Genomic DNA, 27,458 nt, shown 5'->3' on the forward strand with positions numbered 1-27,458 from the left:
GCAGAAATCTAACAGTTTACCTTCAGAGTGATGGGATCGAACCCCCGTTTCTTCTCCTCCTCCAAAACTAAAGACCTCAGCATGTCGTCATTTAGGCCCTCTTCCCAAGCAAACGGCAGCCAATAGGGATTCAGGTACATCTACGGTTCGGAGAGGAAAACATCAAAACCACATTTGATAGACCAGTGTTTTCCAACCTGCGGCATTGTTCTTTCATTCAGTCTTGGACACATCAAAGATTAGCAACAACAACACGCCATTTTGCCATTTCGCCATTTTAGCTTTGGGACAGGTTTTCATCGCCGGTCGACAGAAGGTGCTAAATTTTAAAAGTGGCACCGAATAAAAAAAAACGAATGCAATATAATCAATGATGCTGCTACTTTTGTGACATATTCAAAACGTTAAATCAACAGACCCTTTTATCTGCTGTGCCAAAAGAAAAAAATCAGAGAACAGAATCAAACGTCAATTCCAGCTTTATCGTGCACAATATTTTTCGGCCGAAGGTACATTTGTCGAACACCAAAGCGGTAAAAGAAAATGCACACCGGGACTTTTCCTCCAGTCCTCTTCATACTGAAAAAGGAGGGGTTTTGTTTTTTTAAATATATCACCATATTTAAAACTGACCCAGAAGCAGTTTGAATCAAAAATACACAAAAGTTGCACACTGTAAAAGCTCACCAGAGTGTTGATGAGATGTTTTCGAGACCCAAAGTGGAGCTTAAAGGAGTCATGAAAAAGACACTGCTGGCAAGCGAAGCACAAATAGATCGCCGTCGACTCAACCTCTGTGCTGACGCATGTCACGACGAGAGACGTTCCTTGATCAGGAAAAAAAAAGGAAAGTGAAACGGTTTAGTTTTCAGTTTAAAAATCATGCAAAAATACTCTCAACAGAAGCGGGAGAACTCACCGGCAGCCGGTCTGTTTCTTCCCAAGCTGTCCTTCACAAACATGTACAGGCCCAGACGGGTCACTGGCAGAAATGGGGATGTTAAAGGATAAATCAGTTTGCTTTCTTTATTAGAAAATAAATGTATTATGTATAATAAATAAACAAACAAAAAGTACCTTTTTGGTAATTGACACCACCTGCTGTATAACCAAAAAAAAAAACAATCTTATTCAGACAAGCTTATTGATGGAGAAAAATAATGAAAGAAGATTTAAATCAACTTTACCGTCGCCAAAGAAATGCGTCAGCATCTGAGGAGAAGATGGGATTATTTTTGAATTTTTTTTTTTTACAGATAAATCCTTTTATTGAAACATTCTCCCCAAATGTAAAATGCCTTTTTACCTGCTTGTGTTCGGGTCTCCGCAGGTGGCTAATATACAGACCAATATGGTTGAAGATCTCGTTGCAATCCTGGTCGACACAGAGGGAGAGGAGCGTTACGAGATTCCACAACAAAGAGACGTTATTGATCATGCTTGCACTCCTACCAGAGTTTGACTATGACTCATTAATCACCTGGCAGCGTAGTTTGCATGTGAGTCTTTTCGATGATGACGGCTGTGCCGCGGACACACATCCCTCTACATGAGATCAAAAGTAGTCATTATTTGTTCCTGGAGGCAGGTTAACATTAGGACATAAACTTGCAGAAATTACTTTTAATAAACAATTCTTCGGGACTCATACATTTGCTTTATCACTAATTTGACACAGAGCAAAAGAAAACAAATAAAGCCTAATGATGATGATTAAAAGCGGTTTCTGTTGTACAGCGGATGACACTTTACTGTCGACTGGTGTCATACATACCTAGTTTGTCTCCTGGTGTAATGCTCGTTGTCAAGCCGCTCTTTGTGGTGGATTGCAGGTTCTCTAACGCTAGAAGTCATCACGCGATCAATGAGACAAGTACCATTCACTGATCAAAATCCATACAGACAAACTAAATAGTGAAAAGACCTCGGGACAAAAGCCTACCTTGGGCATAACATGTGAAATTCACCGATCTGAATTGTTCGGGCTCCAGTCTCTGGATGGAAAATAATCATGTATTTTATACATTAAAGCCTTTTTCATTTATGATTGGAGGACATTTGGAGTAAATTGCGCCTACCTTTACAGACCCATTCCCATGAATCTTCTCAGATTCTCTGGCAAAATCAATCATCTTGGGGGCAAAGGAGTCATAATTGCTGAAGGAGTCCTTGGACGGCAAAGCAGACGGATGTTGTTTGTTCTGTGACCGGAAAAGAAAAAGTGTAAATGTTTTCATACCACCACTGAAAAGATAAGATGTGCTGGGTGCTGATTTATCGCTCCATTACCAGAAGCAGATATGATATTAAAATATTTGACTTTAGATTTAGATAATGTCAACCATGAATGTACACTTCTATCCTTCTATCAGTTATCTTTGATCTCGGTGATCCCTCCTTCTATCTTGTGGTTTTCTTTCAATCTGGCACACTTAACTGGGATTACGTCACATTTACAAGCCACAGCCCCTTTGATGCCAGCCCCACTCACAAGGTAGCAGTAGATGTGGTCAAAGCTCAGGATGTGCTTGACGGCGTGCCCCCCCAGTGACAGGCTGCACAGCGTGCAGAGGTAGCGTCTCCTCTCACCCGGCCCCACACAAATGCATTCAACAAGGTGCTGCAAGCCTGCAAGACAGTAAAAACAGGAAATTGAACAAATAGCTGAAAAGTACGCTGAAAGAGGCCACTGATACGACGCTTTACTGAGCCAGTCCAAGTTGAGGGCTTGTTATTTGGTTTTTAATGTTTTAAAGCAACAAATGATTTATTATGAAACATATTTGCAGAATTATGAATGTTTTTTTTTTAATTTTTATATCATCAAGTGTTCCATGATCTGCAGGAAAAAGTTAGGAAAAAGGAACTTAATCAAATTAATGGTTTGGTCTTTTCATAACTTCTGCGTATTCACATACCCAGAAGTGGGTGCTTCCTCTTGCTGTCATTTTGGTAGGCTTGAATTGTTTTCATCTTTGTCTGGATATCTGCAAGAAAAACAAATCAATGTGATGAGACAACAATGCTAAATAATGTTAAACAATAACCATTTCATTAAACTAAACTTTGCATGTTAAATTTGAAGCATCTGATCAAACACATACAAATTGACTTCATATGCAGCTCTTGTCATGGACAGGGTCTCGCATCTAATATTATATTAATTTGACTTGAAAACTTTTAAGTGAAAATTCAAACATTTTTTAAGCCCCCAATGTTTTTTTTAAGTCCTAAAAAAGCCTCTGAGCCTTCTTTAAGTTGTAATTCTGGACACGGTGAGACTTTTCATTCAAGCCGGTTTACCGAAGCTAAGGTTTAAAGAAAGGTGCAAAGGTTTATGCAAACCAGGGGTCCTTTCAGAAGGAGAGGGAGCTGACTGAATCTCATGCACCAAAGGACATTTCCATAAAGGGGTCAGATGCTGCACTGAACTTAGTAACTCCCTGAATCCTCAATAATCACTGAGAAAAAGGTTGTCTCACCTTTAAAGAGGTTGAAAAGCTTGTAGTTTTCGTTGAGCGTATCCATCACTGGGAAGGATCAGAACATTATCATGGGTATACAATCACATAAAATCCTCAAGTTTTACACAAACAAATCAGTTGTACCTTCAGAATAGGTTCCTGACTTAAGCATTGTCAGCAGCTGTTTGGGTAAATGCAACATCTGCAAAGGGAAAAGGTGAAAATGTGATTTCCCTTTATATTTGAAAAAAATGTAAACATTTTTTAAAAAATCCTTGCAGAACCCAGAAATGAACTTGAACCACATCAAAACTAACTAGTAAATGTTATGTGGCAGTGAGACCTATTGTTATATACAGTAGACGTATGGATTTCCATGTGCCAACCTGCAGCTTTGAACCACCACTTTTTTCACTTCCTTGCTTGATCTTTGACATCAGAGTCCCGTACATGTCCATATCGGCGACCCAGGAGAAACACAGCTCATCCGGGTTTGTGTAGTTCTGTAAAAACGAAGAGAAACGACATTATGTTTCCAGATGTCAAGCGTTGATAATCCTTCTTTTCGGTGACGTTCACAACTTACAAGGTAGTTCAGATAATGGTCACAGGAAAAGATGTGTGATAAAATTCTTTCAGGCGGACAGCTTTCTTCGCAGACGTGACAAAGATAAAAACACGGCGACCCCATCTGATTGAAACACAGAGTCATCAAGGACAAACCTGGAAGAAAGAGCGTTTAAAACAATTACTATCAACATCCCTCACATGGACTTTTCGTGTGCTCTGGTGAAATGATCCAGCTGACGTCCGTCATCATCTGATAACCATCTACAGCTTATAACCATATTACCAAGAGCCAGTAAAAGGAAGTGAGTGGACCTGCAGTTGGGACCTCTCAGATAAAATATCACTGCCAGGGGGAACAAAGTTGATTTTTTTTTTTTTTTTTTTTTTTAAATTTGACTCAACACATGCACGGTGAGGAATACTCACCCACAACAGTTTTGTTGTAACTATTTGTGCCTTTCTTATCCATAAAAATAATGTAGGGTACCCATCCTTGAGAGATGAAAAACATTGAAAAACAACATCAACACGTGCCAAGAAAACAGTTAATCTTTGAAGATACAGAGGAGACAAAATGATCTTACCACAGTTCACCGATGTATCTACAAAAAAAAGGGAACATTGATATGGAAAACAAGAGTTAGCATGCTGTACATAAAGTCTGAGTAAGTTATCTTTGTGCTGAAACATAGATGCAGGTAAAGAAAATGCTCATTACCTTGTGGAAACATGTAATCCATTTTCTAAAAAGAAAAAGAAAAGGATTCTTAGATCACGTTTTTCATGGGAAGGGATTAATAAGCAGGACATGACGCCGAGGTAAAAAACGTTCCCTCAGAGCTGCACATTAATGGTGATGTACGGGGAAGTGAGTAAGTAAATTCAATATTTTCTGCAGAAATACTTGGGCTTTGGACCTTGTGCTGAAGGGATAAAGCTCTCTGGACTCAACTTCTGAGGACTACTGTGTGTACTTTGTGTTTTTCTTGATGAAACTTTGACACCTTTAGCAAAATTTGTGAAGAGAAAGAGCTTCGGTCAAAGACTTTCCCCAATCATCCACTGGCCTAGAACCAAGTCTGCCAAACAGCCTGCAAATCCACATCACCTGCATGCTGGATATCAAGTTCTGGGCAGGATCTCCTGCAGCGGCCTGTGCTGCAGAGCAGCCACGCCACACTGTCCTTGTGTCCACATGACTTCAACATGGGATAAGAATGTTTTAAACACATGATAATGTCTGAGGTACTAAAACCATCTATCGTCCTGTCCCCGCTTTTCTATGAAGACACCAAAGCTGCCTCATAATCATCCATCCATCCATCCATTATCTATACCCACTTTATTCTTTGCAGGTCACGGGGGTCTGCTGGAGCCTATCCCAGCTAATTTCAGGTGAGAGGCAGGGGTTACTCCCTGGACCGGTCACCAGTCCATCACAGGGCCACATATGGCGCTTTTGCACTAGTCTCACTTCTCCTCGGTTCTACCCGCCACGGCCCCATTTTGCACTTTCGCACTAGGGCTGAGGCGGGCAGAGCCGCTCCAAGCCGATACTATTTCTGTAACCATTCTGGCGAGGTTCTATTGCGGGCTGAGCCGGGACTATTTCTGAGGTCACCACCCTCCGCGCCACTGATTGGTCGGGGGGCGGGGCCGTCAGACGTTTGAATCAGGAAGCGGGAGTCAGCGCGAGAGCGACTCGCGGCAAATTTAATTATAAAGCGCAAAAGTCTGTTTGGTGATCCAACTCTGAGGTGCAGATGTTCATAAACCTGGGGGCTGACGAGAGAATTAAAAAAGGGATGTAGACGGGCTGTTTTTTTCTCAGCCGCTCGCGGCTACAGCTGATTTCTGATCAGCGCCGACATGAACAAAGCGGTTGCGCAATCGAGTACGTCACAGCAGCTTCACCCCAACATGCCCACTTCTCCCCTGGCTGTGGAAAAACACACGGGTAGAGGCGTGACGAGTCGAGTCGGGCCGAGTAAGTCCTAGTGCAAAAGTGCCAATATATACAAACAACCATGCACACTCACACTTACGGGCAATTAAGAATCATCAATTAACCTAATATGCATGTTTTTGGACTGTGGGAGGAAGCTGGAGTACCCGGAGGGAACCCATGCAAGCACGGGGAGAACATGCAAACTCTACACAGAAATAACCCTGCCGGGCCTGGGAGTTGAACCGGGGACCTTCTTGCTGTGAGGCAACAGTGCTAACTACTAAGCCACCGTGCTGCCCCGCCTCATAATCACTTCTCAAAAAATGTCTTTGAGAGAATGTCTTCTTGCATCTGTTTTTACTTCTTTCATTTATCTTGGGATTAAGGAGTAGAAACACATAACATGCTGAAACATGCTGGTTAGAGTAGAGGCAGTGTCGGAATTAAGATGGAAACCTCAGTGGAATGAGCTGGTAATTGTATTTAATATTACAGAAAGAAAATACATATGAGGACAACATGAATTCACCCCACCTGTCGATGTTCCACTGAATTCAAATGTTTCTTGAGGTGAAACACGTTCCCCAAGTGGATGGAGCAAATCTGAAAGATGGAAAAAGAAAATAAACTCTCATTAGATACAGCCAGTGTAGCATATATAGGACATCTGAATTTACATTTTGGAGAGCAGTCCTGATGTCTGCCCACCTCCTCCTTCAGAGTCCTAAACCACTTCAGACATGCATTGCTTTCTGTTAATGACATAGAGTGATTGATGCACCCTTAAAGTTGCTACTCATGAGTCCACCTTTCTTACGTCACAAACGTGACACCAAACACGACTTTGTAGATGTGAAAACATCTCATCTCCTCTCAGGCTGGAGCCTGAAACTGACTATACCTAATTCTCTGTCGGGTCACAAAGGTCCACAAGTATTTACCACATACAGTATCTAACATTTCAATTATATCTCACAGGGTTGCCGACATTGACAGTAAATATGATGGTCAGCGCTTGTTTTTGCAACCTTAATTAAACATTTTACTGCCTCATTTCATGGCTGTCTGACCGGGAAATTATCTCACTTTATAGAATAGAATAGAAGACTTTATTGATCTCCCAGAGGAGAAATTCAGTCATGCAGCAGCCAAACACACACACGCTCAACGGTTTATACAAAAAATGTAAAGTAGAATAACCAATAAATAGCTAAATAATAAAAAAGAGCAATATAAAAAAGTAGAAAAAGAGTATGTACAAGAGAAAAAAAATAGTAAACACCAAAAAAAACGGATAATATTCACATGTGCAAAAGTACGTGAGGTATTTAGCGGTTATTGCACTTACAAAGAGACAGGTTATTGCACACGGGTGGCTACAGTTGCTTATTATAGAGTCTGATGGCTGTGGGGATGAAGGACCTGCGGTAGCGTTTCGTTCTTGCAGCGCGGGTGGAGCAGTCTTTGGCTGAAGGAGCTGCTGAGGGCTGTTAAACCAAGGTCATTTCTGTCGATGACCTGTAAATATCTGTACTTAGTGTGATGGGAAAAAAGTATTTCCCATACTTGATGAAACCCAAACTGCTGGGAACAGCAGGATGTAGCCTTGGCCGACCACAGGTGCAGACTAGTACTCTACCCAAACAAAGATTAGGAGCAGTGAGAACACCGTACCAAAGTTTTGTCTCCTACAATGTATCATGCTCTAGTCTTTACAATCAGTATGCTTCATTCACTCCTTGTTATTCTGCATCGAGACACCTGTGTGTGTGTGTGTGTGTGTGTGTGTGTGTGTGTGTGTGTGTGTGTGTGTGTGTGTGTGTGTGTGTGTGTGTGTGTGTGTGTGTGTGTGTGTGTGTGTGTGTGTGTGTGTGTGTGTGTGTGTGTGTGTGTGTGTGTGTGTGTGTGTGTGTGTGCCTGTGTTCTGACCCTTTTGCATGCAATTGCTTAATTAAATCTACTGAAATCTGGATCATCTCTCAAGTCTTATTCTTGGTAACTTATGGCGTTTTTACACTAGTATCTACTCAGCACGACTCGACACGCCCCCGTTTTGCGCTTTTACACTACGGGTTGAGTCGGTTGGAGACGTGCCGAGTAGATTATATCTACTGTATCTATTCTGCCGAGGTTCTAAAGCCTGAATTATGGTTCCGCGTTAAATCAACGCAGAGCCTATGCCGTAGGGTACGCGGTGACGCGCACCCTACGGCGAGGGCTACGCCGTAGCCTGACGTGGGTTGTGATTGGTTCGCTTGGTAGCAACGCATTTCTGGTTCCGGTTCCTGAAGAAGTAGTGAACTTTCAGCGCTCTTTTCTTCGTGTGTGTGTGATTCTTTTTGGGGGGTTGTTTTGGTTTTTTGCACTATAGTTGTCCTTATCTCTTTGATCCACTCTGACCGGAAAAAAACGGAAGCTAAATAAAGTATCAACTAGCGCTCTCGGGGGGTACGGCACCGCGGCGAAATGGAGTGATGGAGAAGTCTGAAGGGTTCACGACGGTGTCACGGCAACGGCGTAGGCTCTGCGTTGGTTTAACGCAGAACCTTAATTCAGCCTTAAGCGGCTGAGTCTGCCTGCATCTGACGTCATCACACTACACGCCACCGATTGGTCGGAGGGCGGTGCCGTCAGACGTTTGAATCAGGAAGCGGGAATCAGCGCAAGAGCGGCTCGCGACTTCCTCAGTATCCAAAGTTGGTATTCCAAAGTATCTACTCGGCCAGCCTCGACCCGCCTCCACCGGTAGTGTAAAAGCGCAAAACGGGAGCGTGACGAGTAGAGGCGCGCTGAGTAGGTACTAGTGGAAAAGCGCCATAAGACAACATACCCGAAGATGTTCTTGATGCTATGAAAAATCTACATGGAGCGGCAGCAGAGCCCCAGCAACGGAGTAGCCCCCTGTGGAGGTTGACTTTTTTTAAAACTTTTTTTGGACAGCAGTCATCCCTTTGCTACACATCACTTCTCCACAAGCTCTAAGCTGCCCCTGAAAGTTTCTGGAAAGTGGGTGGGATGATCACTCCCTTCGCATTGAACAAGACTTGACGTCCAACCAGTTGTGGGCACTGGGCTAAATGAAAAAATGAAAAATCCCATCAGTCCTCCCATCTATCCACTGTCTTTAACTGTCTCTTTTCTCCTCTCCTATTCTCCTCTTCCCTTCCTCTCTTCTCCATTTCCATTTTTATTTATTATAAGTATCTCATAGCTATCATTTTCGTCCATCGCTCCTGTAGTTTCTTGTGCTGGCCCCCCTTTTTTTCTCTTTTGTGCATGTTTGCAGGCCGGAGCTTCGGGAGCTGCGTGCTGGCCTGCGCCCCCCCCCCCCCCCCCCACCCCCCACCCCCAGCCATCCCGTTGCTGCTTCCACACCGCTACGGAAAAATGGCGGAAGCTCCGGCTGGCGGAGTTAGTTGTGGGCGTGGTTTCACGCATCGGAGGCCAACCTATGTAAATCGCATTTTCATTACGTAACGAAAGGGAGCAGAATCTGAACGGCTCGTAGATCCACATCACACTGGATGGCTCATCCGGGCGGCTGTACAGACACTGCAGAATTTGGTTGCTTTCCTCCTTCTCTGAGTTGGCAGGCTGACTTTATATATGTTAAAGCAAGAGAAAACACGTTTTTCATAATAGGTCCCCTTTAAATGTCAACTCTATTGGTGTATAATAGCCAAACATTGCTCTGTCTTCAATCTGCTCCAGAAAATCTGATGAGTGTGGATCATGCTGGACATTAAACCCACACCTTCATCACAACTTGGCAGGATTACTGTAATGCGCTTTATATTGAGGTTAGTGGTGAATATGCAGCAGCTTTGAGTATTGTGGAACATATAACCTGCTATTAGGCCATAATAACTTGCATACATTATTAATGCTATGACAATTACAGAGACATATTAAGAAACCATGTTTGACCTCTGGTTGATGTGGGAATATAATGGGACTATAATTAGAAACAATTATTGCAAAGCTTAATAATTATTGTGAGAGCAGAGTGCAGACTTCTGCAATCTAAAGCGAGGGCGCAAATATGTATGCGCGGCATGAATAGGTGTGTGCAAAGTTCAAGTATCGGGGTGCTAGGAAGTTCAGTTGGTGAAAAGTGCAGCACACGCAAAAAGCCCCTTGGAGTGAAGACCCATCCGAACAGGAAAAGCAGAAGTGAGGTCGGACAAGACAGTAGCTAGTAACTAATGAAATCACGTCTGCGTTTATGCAGGTCAAATGACCAATGTAATGTCATGTTTGTGCACTTCCTTTGTGATTTCCTTGACTGGTGCAGTAAGTCTTTTCTTAAAATGAATATTTCTAAAACAAAAGACATGATGATCATTGACTTTTGCAAAAACAGTGCCCCCAACCAAGAGGTGGAGTGGAGTGTGTGGGAACTGTCATCGACAACAAACTGAACTTTGAGGCAAACGGTCAAGCTGTGTACAAAAAGGGACGCAAGCGCCTGTTTTGTCTGAGAAAACTGTCTACTTTTAACATGGCCAGGACCATGCTGATCTTGTTTTATCGTGCTTTTATAGAATCAGTTTTATCTTTCTGTCTTGCTTCATGGTTTGGAAATGTGTCCCTTAAAAACAAAAATTGTTTAAACCAAATCGTGAAATAGTCGAGCAAGCTGATTGGTGAGTCTCAGCTTCAGCCAGAATCCCTGTATACTAATCAGTTACAGAGGAGAGCTGGCTCTATTTTAAAAGACAACTCCCACCCTCTTAAAGGTGAGTTTCAGCTGCTCCATCAGGTCGGAGGTTCATGGTACCTGCTTGTAAAACCAAACGTTACAAAAACAGCTTTGTACCAGCAGCCATCAGTGCCATTAATAAGTGAATGAAACTGCAACATAATCTTGTATTTATGTTTTGTATTGTTTCCTTTATCTTGTTTTTATGAAAAGGCACATTTTTTATCCTTTGGCTTGGTTTGAATATTTTAGTGTTTTTATCTACTGATGTCTTTAACTTATCTTCTTATCCGTCCTTCTTGTTCTTGTTCTTTGTTCTTTTCTGTCGTCACTTTATCTTATCCTGTGTTGTTGAGTGTATGGTTTTGCATTGTATGAGGAAGCACTCACTGTAAACCAAATTTACCCAAGGGTGCAATAAATCTATCTATCTATCTATCTATCTATCTACCTACCTATCAACCTACCCACCTACCTATCTATCCAATAAATACAGCCTGCTTATAACAAAGCGGCAGAGTTTCAGCAGATCGGAGACAGATCGCGGGGTCTATAAGCTGAAACTGTCCCTTTGCAAAGGCGAACGAAAGAAAGCGTGTGCTGAGTGCTTATTTCAAGCTCTTGAACCTTCACTTTGCGGCCTTCCTCCTGACTCAGGACAATTGTGAGGGTTACAAAAGGTTTTATAGTTTTGGAGAGCAATTTCTGAGATATTTAGGCCTTAAGGCGGAATTATGCTTCTGCGTCAAAATGGCGCCGTGCCTACGGCGTGTGGTTTGGATTGACGCAGAGGACACGCCGTCACCTGCGCCGTCTCTGACGTGCACCTCCCGAAAATTGTAACTACGCGTCGAGGAGACGCAGACCACACGCAGACAGAGAGGGCTGTGATTGGTTCGTTTGAAAGCGAAGCATTTCCGGTTTCCGGTTTGAATCAGTAGTGAACTTCCAGGGCTCTTTTCTTCGTTTATATGTGATTTTTTTTGTTTTGGTTTTATGCACAATAGTTGTCCTTATTTCTTTGATTTACTGTGACCGGAAAAAGTCGGATAAACCATTCAGAAAAAGATTGGTAACTAGCGGTCGCGGGGGGTACTGCACCGCGACCAAATGGAGTGACGGAGAAGTCTGAAGGGTTCAGCACGGCGTCACGGCTGCGGCGTGTGCTCTGCGTTGGTGTGACGCAGAAGCATAATTCAGCCTTTAGTCTCAGTAAAATAAAACAACAAGCATGTTTTTAGTCATGTGTTTACATTTTCTTTACTCTCCCAACAGCAGAGAGTGAATTGAAAAATATGTGGCACAAAGAAGCTTTAACCTTTAAATGTAAAAGGGACACGAGACACGCTAGCTCCGCACGTTAAATGTGGGGGGATCTGCCAATGTAAAAGGGGCTTCTGCCTTAAGGAGGCAAGAAAGTGGAGCAGAAGCTGGAGGAAAACAATATGCGGAACGTCTGGGAAGGTGTTAAAACCATCACTGGACACGAACCCCAGACCAGCCCAGAGGGGGAGGTGTAGATTGAGCCAACGACCTGAACACCTTCTGCAATAGGTTGAGCCGCTCCACCTCCCCCACTCCCCTATCTCCGCTCACTTATGGCACTTTTCCACTAGTACCTACTCTGCACGCTTCTACTCACCACGCCCCGTCTTGCACTTCTCCACTACAGGCCGAGACGGGTCGAGGCGTGCCGAGTAGATACTTTTTCTGTACCTATTCTGCCGAGGTTCTAAGCATGCTGACTTGGCCCTGTATCTGACATCATCACCCTCCACGCCACCGATTGGTCGGGGGGCCGTCAGACGTTTGAATCAGGAAGCGGGATATCAGCGCGAGAGCGACTCGCGGCTCTTCATTTTATCTGACAGGCAATGGCAATGCAAACGTCTGTTTGGTGATCCAACTCTGAGGTGCAGATGTTCATAAACCTTGTAGCTGAGGAGAGAATTAAAAAGGGATCTAGATGGGCTATAAGGAACGACCAGATCTACCAGGCACTCTGTCACTTCATACCCGCTCGCGGCTCCCAGCTGATTTCTCATCAGCGCGACACGAACAAAATAAAAAAAAGCGTTGCCACTTGAAGCTTATTTCACTCTCATTTTTTAACTTGATGTTGAACACAAGCCACAGACCCAGCAGCACATCTATCATCTCCTCCATGTTCTCCATCTTTAGTGTTGTCTTCTCCGTTTAGATCACACGATCAAATACGTCACAGCAGCTTCGCTCCAATCCGCCCACTTCTCATCTGGGTGTTGAAAACAAACGGGGAAGAGGCGGGTGGAGGCGGGTGGAGGCGGTACGAAGCGTCCCGAGTCGGTACTAGTGGATAAGGTCATAAGGAACTGGTCATTGACTTCAGGAGGGACAGACCCAGTCCTAGACCAGTTCTGTTAGGAACGGAGGAGGTGGAGGTTGTGAAAACCTATAAATATCTTTGAAGGACAGAAGGACTGCAGGATGGGTGGCAATAACCTATGGTGTGGGGGAGAAATTATTAATTATGTATCATAATTCTTATTATAAACGATTATTTTTCTTTATACGGGTGCTGGTGTTGGGTGTTTTTCCATATCTGTTTCTCCTTCAATTTCTGTACATTTCTGTATATAACAGTGTTGAGCCTGAGTGAGGTGGAGATTTTAATCTCCCTAAGGGAACCTCCCGAAGGGATTAATAAAGTCATCCAACAGGAAAAACAGGATTGGATGTGCGGCCGTGGCGGAGTTCAGGATGTTGGTGTAAAATATAATGGGCTTTAGTCACCTTACCCTGCGTTCACACTGAAAGTGTCACGTCTATGTCTATGAAAACGCGCGTCGAGAAGCGGCGGGACCGGCGTGGGCGGCCGGAGCAGCGCATCAATTTGAAGTTGAAAAATCTGAACTTTATGCAAATGAGCAGCGGCGACACCGAGGCAGCATCCAATCACAGACCGGGATTCCCTAAGCGAGAAGCCTCAATGCAGATTGTACTTTCATGTACACACAAATGTACACTCATTCACATGCGTACAGGAGCATAGCTGAGCACTAACAAACTTATTCTATCAGGAATTAATATATTTCATCTAGCAAACTGCCATTTTTGCTGATTTGACTGCCGTTTTTACCTAAACTGATCACGTGAAACACGTATGTGATGGGTGAGGAGCTGGATGGTCTGAACTATTTTATTTGCTACATTGATCCAATGAAAAATAATTAAAAACCGTGCTTATTAATTACAAAACACAGGTTAAACATCATGACCAAATCAGCTCCGACCCGGTGTGTCAGTGATCAGCGCAGACAGACTGCAGCTTCGCCTGAATTATGGTTCCGCGTTAAATCGACGGCGTAGGGTCGCAGTACGGTGTGCGTCGCCGCGTACCCTACGCCGTCGGTTCTGCGTTGGTGTGACGCAGAACCATAAATCAGCCTAGGCGGATTTATGGTTCACCGGGAGTGGGCTCTGGCGGTTGATGTTGATCCGTGGACCCAACTTGTTAAGGAGTATCAAACTCACTCTTATCTATGCGGAAATAACGCTAAAATATAAAGAAGTCGTCCCAAAGTGTGATCTATGGTGAAATAGGAAACTGAAGATGTGCACGCTATATGAGTAGGCTGTTCCCTCTAGTTCTGCAGCGCAGCTTTAGTCCCGCCCACTGCAGGCGTCGACAGTACAGGAAGCTTTCAGTGTGAACGCTCCAAACAGCGAGATGCTGACGTCAGCAGATTTTTGACGCATTCAGTGTGAATGCAGGGTAATTCCTAATTGTCCTTGAAATAGTGGTCAAGAAAAAATACAGGCCTTAGAGATTTTCTAAACAATAACTGGCCTTTTTTCGTTTGCGTTTCTGATGAATGAAGGATCATTTTAGGCTCAGAACAATGCATGGGAGTAATAGGGCTTGGTAGCCAAGGTGCATTCTGGGACGCAGAGGCCATTTTGGCAGCGTTGTGAGTGTAAACAAACAGCAGTGTAGTAGCACCAAGTGAACAGACGGAACGCAAAAAAAAAGATGTTAAAATGCCGGAAAGGAACTGGAATTTACCGGGATACCTTAAACAAGGAAGCCAGGGACCGGTATATGGAGAAAATAATACCAAAGGGGAGCACATCTGTACACAGTGTGCAGTGGTCCGAAGAGCTAGCCTTAGCTGCCAAGTTAGCTTCCAACATGGCGGCTCCGCCAGGTGATGACGTCAAGACGACCAAAACCCTATTGCTTGATTTTGCTGTGGTCATTTCGGCAGAATTCACAACTGGGAAAAAGTCCCAGGTCAGAAACGGCCAATCATCACATCCTGTCACGGTTTTAGGTTTTGTCACAGTTTTAGTATAACCTCCTGTTTATTTTGAAATCCCATATTCTTTAAGTTAAAGGAACCGTCTGTAAGAAATGGCCAAAACTGGTACTGCAGTCACTTTCAAAATATTGTTGAGCGGCGTGTACCCTCCCCCTCCTCCCCCCGACCAGAGGTTGCCAGGTAGGCTGCAGAATGCAGCAGGAACGTAGGCTGCCATGGCTGCGATAATTAGAGCCGAGCTGGCAACCCGGATGCCGAAACAATACTGACTTGGTGATTGGGAGATAGGTGGAGGGTGGAGCTTCAGAAACAATACTGACTTGGTGATTGGGAGATAGGTGGAGGGTGGAGCTTCAGGCCAAAACAAAAAATGACAACATAAACATCAGTTGAGGGCTGCAACTCCTCTTTTTAAACTGGAATATCCTGGCTTGAGTGCTGTTGTCAGTGACATAAGTATTTGAAATTAACATGATCTTTAAATGTCTGTTGACATATCGGGGTCATTTTATGATTCGTTTTATTATTGCTCTTACATACAGCTCCTTTAAGTTTTGTCTTGCCTTTGACTTGGTCCCTGCAGAGCTGTACTGTTCTCCCCGTCATGTGTCGTATCAGGCTTTTGGGGGGTTTGCCATGCTTAGGACGATGTCTTTTGTATCCTGCTCAGCAGTGCGTTGGTTTTTGTTGAATTTAATCACACCTCCTGCATCTGGGTCTTACTCATCCACACCTTGATAGAACGGATCTTCCAACATGCAGCAGGAGAGACCATCACTCTGCGTGAGTACTTCCGCCCAGAGACGGAAAAAACAATGCCGTGTTGGCAGGAGGAGGATTCACCCTTCCAGAGAAAGCGCCTGGCTCTAACCAGGCCCAAGAGCCTTCAAGCAAAAATGTATATTTTTTTATTAGGCAAAAATGGAGACAATGCCAACAATCCCCTCTTGTCCTCTTTCCAGGGGTGTTCCCGGACGCACAGTAATATTCTCAAGTCTGACGCTGATGCCAGGAGAGAAAAACACCTTTGCAGTGTAACCTCAAACTATCTGTCCAGTTTGCAACTCACTAAAGCAATGATTAACGTATGGTAACCTTAAACATGCTGTTGGGATATTGATGTCAGTCTCTCAAGCGGTCTGAATGTAAGGGAAGTCCCAGCTGGTTGAAGGAGGGACTTTCTCATAGACGACTGGTTTTTAAAAAATATAGGACCACTTGTCCGACCTCCGGTAAAATTAATAGATAATGAATAACTGTGGAATGTTGGAGAAAATACGCCAAATGAAAGGATAAAAGGTGGAAGCTTTCAGTGAAACTTCAGACATAGCCCAGGGCTAGTTCTCATGTATGGTACATTGTAACTCTACAATAAACCATCATTGGACCGTGAACCAACTGAATCTGTCTCATCATTGATTCTTCGTGACTTCTCTTCAACTCATTGATATAGGCATTAGACCTATTTAAAAAGTATAGTTGATTAGGTAATTGGACATCTAGAACAAGTCACAACAGATTCAGACTGCAGGAGGAACTTTTCTACAATAAAGAAAGCATGTAAACAACTGACTATTATTATTATTATTATTATTATTATTATTATTATTATTATTATTATAAGAAGGGTTTCCAGAGAACTCCCACAAACTGTCTTGATTTTGCCACTGCCAGTACAAATTGTAACATCATGTACTACTTAATAACACCGTTGCTGTCTGTGACCCACGATATTGTACCAGTGATTTATAAACTGACACCTGAGATGGTAAAGCTCTTCTTTTTTTTTTTTTTGTCCCAAATTCAGTTTTAGGTTCATGTGCTGAACATACAATAGTATTGCATCTAAATGGTTTGCAGCAGCAATCAGGTTAGCTGGCTCAACCCAATCAATTATCAAAAATGTACCATCCAATCAAAAACACATATTATTGAGTAATGGTAAAAAAAAATTAAATTAAGCAAGCACAATAAATGAACCATTCTCAGTTTGTGTGTATTAATCTGCACAGCTGCACGCGTAGTTGCTTCGCTGTGAGGTCGACAAGAAAACAAGAATGCTGCTGCTCGATGTGGTTCCTATCAATTCACTGCAGACGGAGGACGCAAGGCGTTCTCGTTCCCTCCAAAGTACTTCTCCCGACCCGAACCTGCCAAGTGCGGACTCGCGTTCTTGTGAAGCGAGAAATAAATAACTGGTAATTATTAGTGGGTGAGTGGCTGCTGTTTTAACTTTCGGTTCAGCCTCATCCACGTGCAGGAAACCGTTTAAGCGTGATTTATGGTTCCGCGTTAAATCAGCCTTTAGACCCCGGTAAACCACCGCGTGTCAACAGTCATTTGACGCAGATTGGAAACGCGCCTCTCTCATGTCACTTATTTACTCACAACATGAATGAATATTATGCACCCACCTGACAGCAGAGACTGCACTCCATGGTAGAAAACTGCTAAAACAAAACAAACTAAAGAACAACACGTAGACACTTATATCGTGGGAAACCTCAGACAGCTTCCATCAGCTGATGGTCAGGGACTCTGCAGGACACCTTCCTCCCGGGACTCTCGCTGCTCCTGCTGGCCCCGCCCACTAGCCTGGCCCCGCCCACACGTCTGGCTCCTCCCACACGTCTGGCTCCTCCCACCAGCCATTCAAAACACGGGCACCAAAAGACACGCACTTTTGCATCCTACGCACTTAACTGGAGTGGATGTGTGTTGAATCACTTTCTCAGAGGTGTCAAAAGTATTCAAATTCATTACTCAGGTAGAAGTATAGATACTAGAGTTTAAAAATACTCCTGCAGAAGATGTATGGAGCCAAATCAAGGCCAAAAGTTTTGCTAATTTGAAAATAAAATTTGAACCTGAAAATTCTTTTTTACAGTTTCAATTTTTATTTTTTTTCAGTATCAGATCTTTTTTTTTCAGTTTCAAATCTTTTTTTCAGTTTCACTTTTTTTTTCAGGTTCAGACTTTTGGCCACACAAAAGTCTGAACCTGAAAAAAAAATTTGAAACTGAAAAAAAAAGAAGTGATCTGATACTGAAAAAAATTAAATCGAAACTGTAAAAAAGAATTTTCAGGTTCAAATTTTATTTTCAAATTAGCAAAACTTTTGGCCTTGATTTGGCTCCATAAAGATGAAGTATCAACTCAAGTTTTTTACTCAAGTAAAAGTATAAAAGTACTGGTTTCAAAACTACTTAAAGTATAAAAGTAAAAGTAATGTAAGGGGGAATTAGTATAATGCAAATATATTAAAGAACCATATATGTGTACTATTGAGCATTAACATGTGTTTCAGAGAGCAGCAGATATGACGACTAGTTGCCTATAAGTATTGTAATGGTGCAAAAAGTAAAACTTCAGAGGCATGTTATCATTTATCCTAACCTTTATTGGAATGTACATCCAAGTTTAGTTGCAGGAATCTGAGGGAACGGATGTAAGAACAAAACTGGACAAGAACATCTGAAACAACCACAACCAAATTCACTCTATCCGGATGGAGCAATTTAACTGGATAGTTTTTTTTAAAGGCCGAAATGAAATAGAGTAACAAGGCTGTTTTTTAAAATATAAGGAGTAAAAAGTACAGATAATTGCGTGAAAATGTAAGGAGTAAAAGTAAAAAGTCGTCTGAAAAATAATTACTCCAGTGAAGTATAGATAACCAAAATTTCTATGGTAACGAAGTATTTGTACTTTGTTACTTGACACCTCTGCACTTTCTTGAGCTAGGTCTGGAGCATCATCTTAATGTAATATATGTGAGATATTTCAAATATAGTACATGGTTTATATTCATAACATAGTAAACATAGTATTCGTCTTATAATACCATAGTGGTCTTTGTAACGTGTCTTGTAATGACTTACTGTGGAATAAATGTTATAACAGCTTTAAACTATGATCATTTATAACAAAAAATGACTAACTGTTGTTTTGTAATTGTTTTTGCATAAATGAATTACATGTCCAAAAAAAGCTTAGTTATGCTGTTTATCACGTTTTAATCATGAATCAGAATCATGTTTATTGGCTAAGTCAGGTCAAACAAGACAGGGAATTTGACTCTGTTATTTTTGCCCAATGTACAGTAAATAGACAAATGGCAGCTCTTCTTAACATATATACAATTTATAAAAAAAGTGAAAGGTGCATTACAGCTATATTATTATTATTATTATTATTATTATTATTATTATTATTATTATTATTATTATTATTATTATTATTATTATTATTATTATCATTATTATTATTATTATTATAGTGGTTGATTACTCTGAGACTCTATGAGTGATGAGAGTTTATCAGAGCAACAGCTTGGGGGAAAAAACTGTCTCTGTTTTGGAGGTTTTGGCGTCCAGTGCTCTGTAGCGCCGTCCAGAGGGGAGGAGTTCAACCAGACTGTGTCCTGGGTGTGAGGGGTCTGGTCCTGGTACTGGACCGGTACCGGTCCTGGACCTGGGTGTGAGGGGTCTGCAGAGATGATACCTGCCCGTTTCCTGGTCCTGGACCGGTACAGGTCCTGGATAGATGGGAGGTTAGTCCCAATTTTCCTCTCCGCAGACCTAATTGTCTGTTACAGTCTGTGTCTGTCTAGTTTTGTCGCCGATCCGAACCAGACAGTGATGGACGTGCAGAGAACAGACTGGATGGTGGCAGAGTAGAAGGTGGTCAGCAGCTTCTGCCTAATCTGGAAAAAGACTCAATGTACCCCTGCCTGCTGACTTCCTCAACCTAGATATTTAAATCTAACAGGTTGTCACAGCTGGTGATGGTGCCTTTTGCAGGATTAAGAACCCAAAGGTCAATCATCCAAGATCGAAGGCATGAAAGGCGGGGAGACATTTATCTTGTTGATTGTCTTCATGTTACAATAGCTTTGTAATGTAATGTGTAAGTCTGATGCAAGACAATGAAACCATGGGTGGTTTCACACCTGATGATTAAGGAGATGAGATTTGGGGATGCAACTCTCGTTGCTCTGAAAACAACACCTCCGCTTTTTAACAGACGCAAAGACAAAACAGGAAACATTAGGCCCTTTCACACAGCCAGTTCGAGGCGGGAACGTTGCGCCTTTAAGCCGCCTCGCTGTTCTGTGTGAAAGTCACGGAGGCGGAATGGGGGGGCCAAGTGGCCCCACCAATAAGCCGGCAGCGGAGGTAGTCACAGAGCCGTCACAGAGACGAAACGGGGTCTGTGTGAATGACACAGCCGGCATGCCGCTGACATGACGGTCGGACTGACGCTGTCGTCACGCCTCTGATTGCGGAACGCCGGCATGCTGTGTGAATTTACAGACGGGAGCGGCGTTATGCCGGCGTTGTATGGTTCTGTGTGAACCAACAAAGGCGGCGTATTGGCAGGACTTCTTTACACCAATATTGCGGAATCTCTGTGTGAAAGGGGCTATTATCATATTAAAGCAAACACTGGTGACATTGAAACTAAAAACGTTTGTATTTTTTGTATTTAAAAAAAACACTACAAGGAACCTTTTTAGAGCTTTCCTTTATTTGCTCCATGGACCAGCACTCTGAGTGGTAGGTGGACGGGTTCAGAATCCTGCCCAACATGTTTTAGGGGCCTAGGAATCAATCCAGCAACCTTTTGGTTAGAGGACAACCAACTCTACCTGCTAACCCCACGTAAAAAAATACTTAATCAATCTAGATGTGTGGAGGGTTGAAGGTCAGACTTTAATCTCTAATTCTAATCAGACTAATGGTGAAAGGGTTGAGGACAGTCACAAATGATGAATGATGTTTGTTTTTCGTTTGTCGGACAGCGGTAGTTTAGTTATAAAATGTTATGGGAGGACAGATGAGGATTTGTTTGTATGAGTTCTCAGCGAGAAACCCCTTCAAGGTGTGTGTTTATTATCATACAAAACACACACCTGGAGTGAGACCTGCTGAGTATAACTTATAGTCCCTCTGTAAAACATGGGGATGTGAGCTCTCAGTTTCCACAGGAAATAGACACTGGTGGGCTTTCTTAATAACGGCACAAGTGTTCAGGGTCTACATGAGGTTGTCCAAGGAACTTGGTATTCTGATGGATCTCCACAGCTGATGCATGAATTTCCAAAAGCAGGTCTCGCTGTTTTCCAAAAGTGATGATGGCTATCTCATTACATAAGTATGAACTTGTCTAAAATCGGGAATGAGAAACAGATTTAAGTTTGAGACCACTGTCAAGGATTTCTCACAACTTTCTAAATATTTTCAAAGAGATTAATTTCTGCCTTAGACCTTAGCTCGACCAGCTGTTTGTCCTCATTTCTGCAATAGTTTTTCAAAGTCTGCTCTGTGCTTACTCTCACAATGACAGTCAGATTCATGATGAAACTGTCTGTTAGTGTGGTGTATGAGTGGATGTTTTTTTGAGTACGTCAACCATGTGATGGACTGACAACCTGAAGGCAAATTAAACAGCATGCTGCACTGTAACGGCTGAGACCACTTGGAAAACATTTAATTCATTCATAAATCAGTTGAGAAGTTAAGATGTTTATTTCTCTCAGAGGTCTAGATAACTGGAGTCATTCAAGATTCAAGACCCTTTGAAATTTCATTCCAATACAGCAAAGAGGACAAAGAAAAAAAACAAAAAACAACACAAGACATAGGTAGACCTTGCGTGAGGCACAGGCCAACTAAGTGAGCGCCGCAGCCTCCTGGCGATAGTCTGGCTGTAAACGCCTGAGTTCACTCCATCATATCACCATGGAACGGAGTGGAAATAAAGATTCTGCTTATTTCCGGTTGACACATCTTCATATATATATATATATTCAAATTATTTCCACCCCTTGCCATGGTGATGTGATGGAGCGAACGTAGGTGTTTACAGCCAGCCTATCAGCTCAGTATTTGGTCCACTTGGTTCTCAGATCTGTTGTTAGTGTGCTGCTGTGCTTTAGTTCTTGTGGAAAACAGAGGACAATGTGACGTGAACGACACTGAAGTCTGTGTCAAACAAATGGTACCACCACTGCAAGTGTTCAATAACCAAGCCTTAGTTTCCTTACTGATTGGACAAACAAACTAACAATCTGTATTAGTAATGTGCTTATCATGTAGGTAAACTTGTAAAATCTCAACAAAATGTGTTATGGTCCCAAAACCTACAACATCTGTAGTTATTGTGCTTGATTGCAAGATTTTCTGGTACAAATAATAGCACGATAACGAGCCATGCAAAACTTAAAAAGAAAAGATTCTCAGAGGTGAGTTGGCGTTTTTGGACATTTATCAAATTTCAGTTCTTTCCATCTCATTCCTTCTCCATTGGTTTGATGACAAGCATTCCTAGAAAAACAAAAATGAAATAAAATTAAAATGAATTACCAACGACACTATACATAAGAAAAAAAGCTATTTCAATGTTGTCCCCTGTACCTAGTTTTTTTGATTTCTTACATTATTTTATAATTGCAGATATGTAATTCCCCGTTTCACAGACTTTATACAGGAAACTTCAGTGTGTGGTACTGTTAAGATTTGATGAAATTGCTTAGAGGTTTTTCTGTAGATTCTACATGAGTGGTTACTCTTCGGGCAGGACATCTTCCTGACTGTTTACATTGTTTTCCTGAGTTCTCTTCTTTAAGTAAAGACAATAAAGCCAAACAGATGTTTTAAAACTGATAGGAAGGGCCCCATCTTAAGCTTTAGTTATCTTAGATTTTTGCTGAGTTTTCTTCTCAAGTAAAAACAATCAACAGAAAGAAATGTGACATGTTTAGATGCCTTCCCCCACAGCTGGCTCCATTAAATAAGGTTAAAGACGACAAAACACCTCCTTTTTCACTATAAATGTCATTATATACTTTTGATACTTTGAAAGTCTGTCAAGCTTTCACGGTTAACCCTGCTAGCCAGATTGTTTTTTTTTTGTTTGTTTTTAATACACACAGCAGCTCAAACACTCACCATCTACTTTCTTCACATTAGGAAGTCTTTTACTGGCTTCATCCATCCAGTTTCCTTCAACAGAATGCTTCTCCTGCAGAGGATTTCCAACAAAAACCAGGTCTATGAGGCATGGAAGGTCAGCAAGCTTCGCAAACTCGCCTACGCAACACAGAAAAAGAAATCATACGTCACATTGGGTGCTAACCTGTGGAAAAAAATAATTTAAAAAAATTATCTGTTCCAAAGATATCGAATAAGAAATCTTTAGTAATATCAAAAAAAATGTTAAAAGGCTGATATGCTGAATGTGTTTATGAATGTTGCATACTCCAATCTTTGACAAGGTTGTTGGACATGTAGAGCACTTTTATTTTCTTCATGAGCTGGATTCCCCTCAGTTTTTCTATCAGATTATAAGAAATCCACAGCTCCTCCAGTGTGTCCGCTACCGCTTCCTGCAAACTCACAGAGACAAAAGTAATGCAAAATAATCGACCCAGCAAAGACAAGTCACTAAGCACACCTTAAAAGCACAGAGAAAAGCGATGAAGGAAGAGCAATGACCTGGAAATCAGATTAGGTATTAATTAAATGATGTGTACAACTCACCAACCCATTAAGCACCTTTATATTATTTCTGCCTAATGACAATATCTTCAAGTTCTCTGAAAGGACACAAAATTCAGTTAGTGGTCTTTTTCATTCTGTGAGCAGACATGCTTAATATTGTTAAATGAATTGCATCTATGTAGTCAATACTCACTGAGGCCACTTAGATGAGTTATTTTTTCAATGCAGTTTGTGGACAACGATAGCTTCCTGAGGATGATAAAGTCCATTATAAATGTGTGGATTTATTCTGTTGCACTTGTCATAGTTTCTGAGATAGAAAGTATGTTGAATGACTATGATAGGAAGTAATGACAGTGCTCCTTTGTTCAGTGTTGGTATTTGAAGAGAACGTCCTGAGAATCAGTTATGATGATAAACCTCTGTATGACTGACTTACTCGCAATTGCCGAGTGTGCTGAGAGAAGCATCCATCTTCTCTATAGGTGGCACCTGAGCATACAGTTTTATCTCTGTGGCTTCAGCCGCTTTCTGTCCTGACTTTTCTTCCTGTAAAAATGCAAACATTAATGCAAATACAGTACTCTCAGCAGATGCACAACTAACAACAGAATCTTTGTAAACATGTACGTGTACACAAACCAATCAGCACTAAACCGTGTCCTAACTGCATGCGATGCAAGCGAGCGTCAGCGACAAAATCAATTCCATTGCTTTATTTTCTATTGGACCGTCCTAACTGGCCGTTTTGAGCTGAACATTTGTCGGACGCCCTGCTTCTATTTTCTTCCTGTCGCTCGCGTTGAAAGCCGGTTGAAAGCGCTGTAGGAAACAGTCATGGATGAGGAACGGCTGATCCAGTTGAATGAATGAATGAATGAATGAATGAATGAACGAATGAATGAATGAATGAATGAATGAATGAATGAATGAATGAATGAATGAATGAATGAATGAATGAATGAATGAATGAATTTTTATTTCGAACATGTAAAAATAAAAGTAAAAATAAAAAAAGATGAAACATTTACGTCTTCATATTCACATATGTTCGAAAAAAAGGAGTAGGAAGAAGTATACACTTTTTCCTAGTTCCTACCCCTTTATAACTCTATGGATTTACATTATTGCTATTATTATATCTACACAATATCCATATAAATATAATCTATATAAATACTACGTAAACATGCGTATTATTACATAATTATCCATATAAGTATATAGAAAATATAAATATTGCATAAATATTATATCAATATCTAGATCTCAGTTAGTTGAAATGAGAAGTTATCTCTATGATACCTCCTCATTTCACTACAAAAACCTCAATAAAGTGGCAGCTGCTGGAGGGAGATGGACAGAGAGCTGGAAGATTCTGATCGTTATTTTTGTGTGTTTTTTCAGGATGCTGAGCAGACGTTATATATATATATATATATATATATATATATATACTGTATATATATATATATATATATATATATATATATATATATATATATATATATATATATATATATATATATATATATATATATATATATATATAGGTGATTCATATATGTGATTCACTTCACGTACTCTAGCTACTGTTACTGTAAACCATTGAAGGAGGTTTAGTTAGCAAGTTCAGCACAATAATGTGGCCTGTTAGAGTTGAAGATTAATTGAACAACAATTAATAACAGTTTCAGTGTGGACAGAGAGCGTGCAGTTAGGACACGGTGTTAAGGCGGATTTATGGTTCCGCGTTACACCAACGCAGAGCCTACGGGGTAGGGTGCGCGTCGATTTAACGCAGAACCATAAATCAGGCTTTACACCTGACTGTACTGTGTCTGTGGTAGTGCCATCTCTGTTGCTACTCACCCATTTGTTCAATGCTTCTTTCACACTCGTTGCTTTGGCCTGAAAAGTCAAACATGGCAATCAATCAATCAACCAATCAGACAGAGGATGGATTATATTGGGACGATGACGAAACAGTACACACGTACCGAGAGAAAGCTTAAAAGGAGCAGAAAGTAAACGGATATTTACGATACTGATTTTAAGTGTATGCTATTTTCATAACTTGGTTATTATTGTTATTTCGGGCTTTATGACACGATGTGAAGGAGAGAACGGGCTCATGTCCCCCAGACTTTAGGATTCTGCTGATACTAGCCAGCTATCAGGTAAGTAGCTGATTAAGCACAGCTCACAGCTCTCTCACTGTTAAACCAAACCTCCGTTATAACTCTCAAACCGCACGTTTGATCAGGTGGTAGCAGTTACTAATGCATAAATCACTAGATCGCTAAGATTATTTCGATATAACATTCACTTACCATGTTTTCGACTGATGTCTACTCTGGTTGCTATGGCACCTGACAGCTTCCAAGCGGCGCATGCGTAGTTTGGTGTTATTCTTTTTTGGGTTTTTTTTGTAATGAGAATTGTTTTGTACAAACTATCCACGTGATATATACGTAAATACATGATGGGGGAAGTAGAACAGTATTTATGACTATTATTATAGTATGTATGACCAGTAATTAATGGTCCTCGCAGAAGTTTTCTATCAGGAAGGACGACATGGCAACCGCATATATTTTGAAATATTAAATCTGGATTGATTTATTTTTAGTCACATATATCAATTACTCTACCCTTCCCTGTCAAAATTAACATTTAAAATATCCAAAAATGTAATTGTTCCTTTCCAAAATGTCCTTTTAAATATCGTCAACATCAGCCCTCTTAGACAGACAGACAGACAGACAGACAGACAGACAGACAGACAGACAGACAGATAGACAGATAGACAGATAAACAGATAGATAGATAGATAGATAGATAGATAGATGGATTTATTTATTGTACCCTTGGGTAAATTTGGTTCACAGTGAGTGCTTCCTCATACAATCTAAAACCATACACTCAACAACACAGGATAAGATAAAGTGACGACAGTGCTTTGGCTAAAAGAACAAAGAACAAGAAGGACGGCCCAAAGATAAGAATCAAGATAAGTTAAAACATCAGTAGATAAAAACACTAAAATATTCAAACCAAGCCAAAGGATAAAAAATGTGCCTTTTCATAAAAACAAGATAAAGGGAACAATACAAAACATAAATACAAATTATGTTGCAGTTCCCTCACTTGTAATTAGCACTGATGGCCGTTACTTACAGGGCAAATGACGTCACTTTTGTAATTAATGTCTGTCTTCTCGTGTCTACACATTTCTATTATTTAGGTGTGTGTCTCCATAACTTCAAATGTTAACATCTGCAACTAAATTATGACTATGTACAATTCCAGTTCAAAATAGGTATACATTAATTCCATTAAGGGACAATTAAAATTCAAGATATCTTTAACGCCCCCCTGTTAGATATCTCCAGTCTTTTTTGTTTGTTTGTTTTTCAACATATCTTTATTTATATTTATATTCGAACTAGTCAAAATTGCATTTTTTGTGTGTTTAACTGGAAATGGGATTAATCAGAATTAATTGATTGATATCTTTATCTATAATTATGGATCATCATAATTTAGTAGCAGATTTCTGTTACAAATAATGGATTACAAATATCTTAAATTTAGGATTACTATGGCAAACACATTTAATATAACATAGCTAGTCTACATATCCGTCACAGATATCCATAACTCTGTTTTTCTCTGTCATAATGAATATTTCATATATCTACAATGACATTCCTCCTCTCCCTGGTTGTCACTTAAATTATCCACACACTCATACCTCCCAGGGTGAATTATGTCACGTCCCCATCCATGTCTGAGTCTTTTCTCTACAAATATCAATTTTTCAGTTTTATATAAAAACAAGCCAGTATTGGTAATTAAATTATTACTGGAGTAGTCATAATTTTGTCGTATACAATATATCTGATGTAGCTTGTTCCAAAGGAAGATTGATGGGACAAGAGAGGCGCTAACATCAACTGGTCTTAT

At 41.1% G+C, this 27,458-nt stretch overlaps 2 protein-coding genes across 3 annotated transcripts in view; both read right to left on the minus strand.

Moving 5' to 3' along the window:
- Positions 1 to 17,528, minus strand: part of LOC133461539 (uncharacterized) — a 36,742-nt gene extending 19,214 nt beyond the window's left edge. Inside the window, exons 1-21 of the mRNA XM_061742535.1 lie at positions 17,400 to 17,528; positions 6,517 to 6,585; positions 4,753 to 4,777; positions 4,619 to 4,636; positions 4,461 to 4,526; positions 4,051 to 4,187; positions 3,851 to 3,967; positions 3,609 to 3,666; positions 3,483 to 3,530; positions 2,919 to 2,987; positions 2,492 to 2,628; positions 2,079 to 2,201; positions 1,943 to 1,994; positions 1,775 to 1,843; positions 1,481 to 1,545; positions 1,307 to 1,375; positions 1,188 to 1,212; positions 1,078 to 1,101; positions 920 to 982; positions 688 to 827; positions 21 to 140 (exon numbers count right to left, since the gene is read on the minus strand). Coding sequence (XP_061598519.1) covers positions 21 to 140; positions 688 to 827; positions 920 to 982; positions 1,078 to 1,101; positions 1,188 to 1,212; positions 1,307 to 1,375; positions 1,481 to 1,545; positions 1,775 to 1,843; positions 1,943 to 1,994; positions 2,079 to 2,201; positions 2,492 to 2,628; positions 2,919 to 2,987; positions 3,483 to 3,530; positions 3,609 to 3,666; positions 3,851 to 3,967; positions 4,051 to 4,187; positions 4,461 to 4,526; positions 4,619 to 4,636; positions 4,753 to 4,777; positions 6,517 to 6,585; positions 17,400 to 17,423 — 1,518 coding nt within the window. The 5' untranslated portion in view covers positions 17,424 to 17,528. The remainder of the gene's footprint in view (positions 1 to 20; positions 141 to 687; positions 828 to 919; positions 983 to 1,077; positions 1,102 to 1,187; positions 1,213 to 1,306; positions 1,376 to 1,480; positions 1,546 to 1,774; positions 1,844 to 1,942; positions 1,995 to 2,078; positions 2,202 to 2,491; positions 2,629 to 2,918; positions 2,988 to 3,482; positions 3,531 to 3,608; positions 3,667 to 3,850; positions 3,968 to 4,050; positions 4,188 to 4,460; positions 4,527 to 4,618; positions 4,637 to 4,752; positions 4,778 to 6,516; positions 6,586 to 17,399) is intronic.
- A 3,482-nt stretch (positions 17,529 to 21,010) lies between these two features.
- On the minus strand, positions 21,011 to 25,876 carry dnal1 (dynein, axonemal, light chain 1). Of its 2 annotated transcripts, none has more exons than XM_061741861.1 (8): positions 25,823 to 25,876; positions 25,362 to 25,400; positions 23,929 to 24,038; positions 23,683 to 23,738; positions 23,544 to 23,584; positions 23,248 to 23,374; positions 22,938 to 23,078; positions 21,011 to 22,313 (listed from the first exon to the last, which is right to left on the minus strand). In XM_061741861.1, the coding sequence occupies exons 1-8, from the start codon at positions 25,823 to 25,825 to the stop codon at positions 22,279 to 22,281; spliced, it is 552 nt and encodes a 183-aa protein (XP_061597845.1). In that variant the 5' UTR covers positions 25,826 to 25,876; the 3' UTR covers positions 21,011 to 22,278. The 2 variants fall into 2 exon arrangements, with proteins under 2 accessions (XP_061597845.1, XP_061597844.1); XM_061741860.1 differs by having other exon boundaries at positions 23,529 to 23,584.
- Positions 25,877 to 27,458: the final 1,582 nt, after the last annotated feature.

This window comes from Cololabis saira, chromosome 15 (genome assembly GCF_033807715.1).
Source record: "Cololabis saira isolate AMF1-May2022 chromosome 15, fColSai1.1, whole genome shotgun sequence".
Classification (NCBI taxonomy): Eukaryota; Metazoa; Chordata; class Actinopteri; order Beloniformes; family Belonidae; genus Cololabis; species Cololabis saira.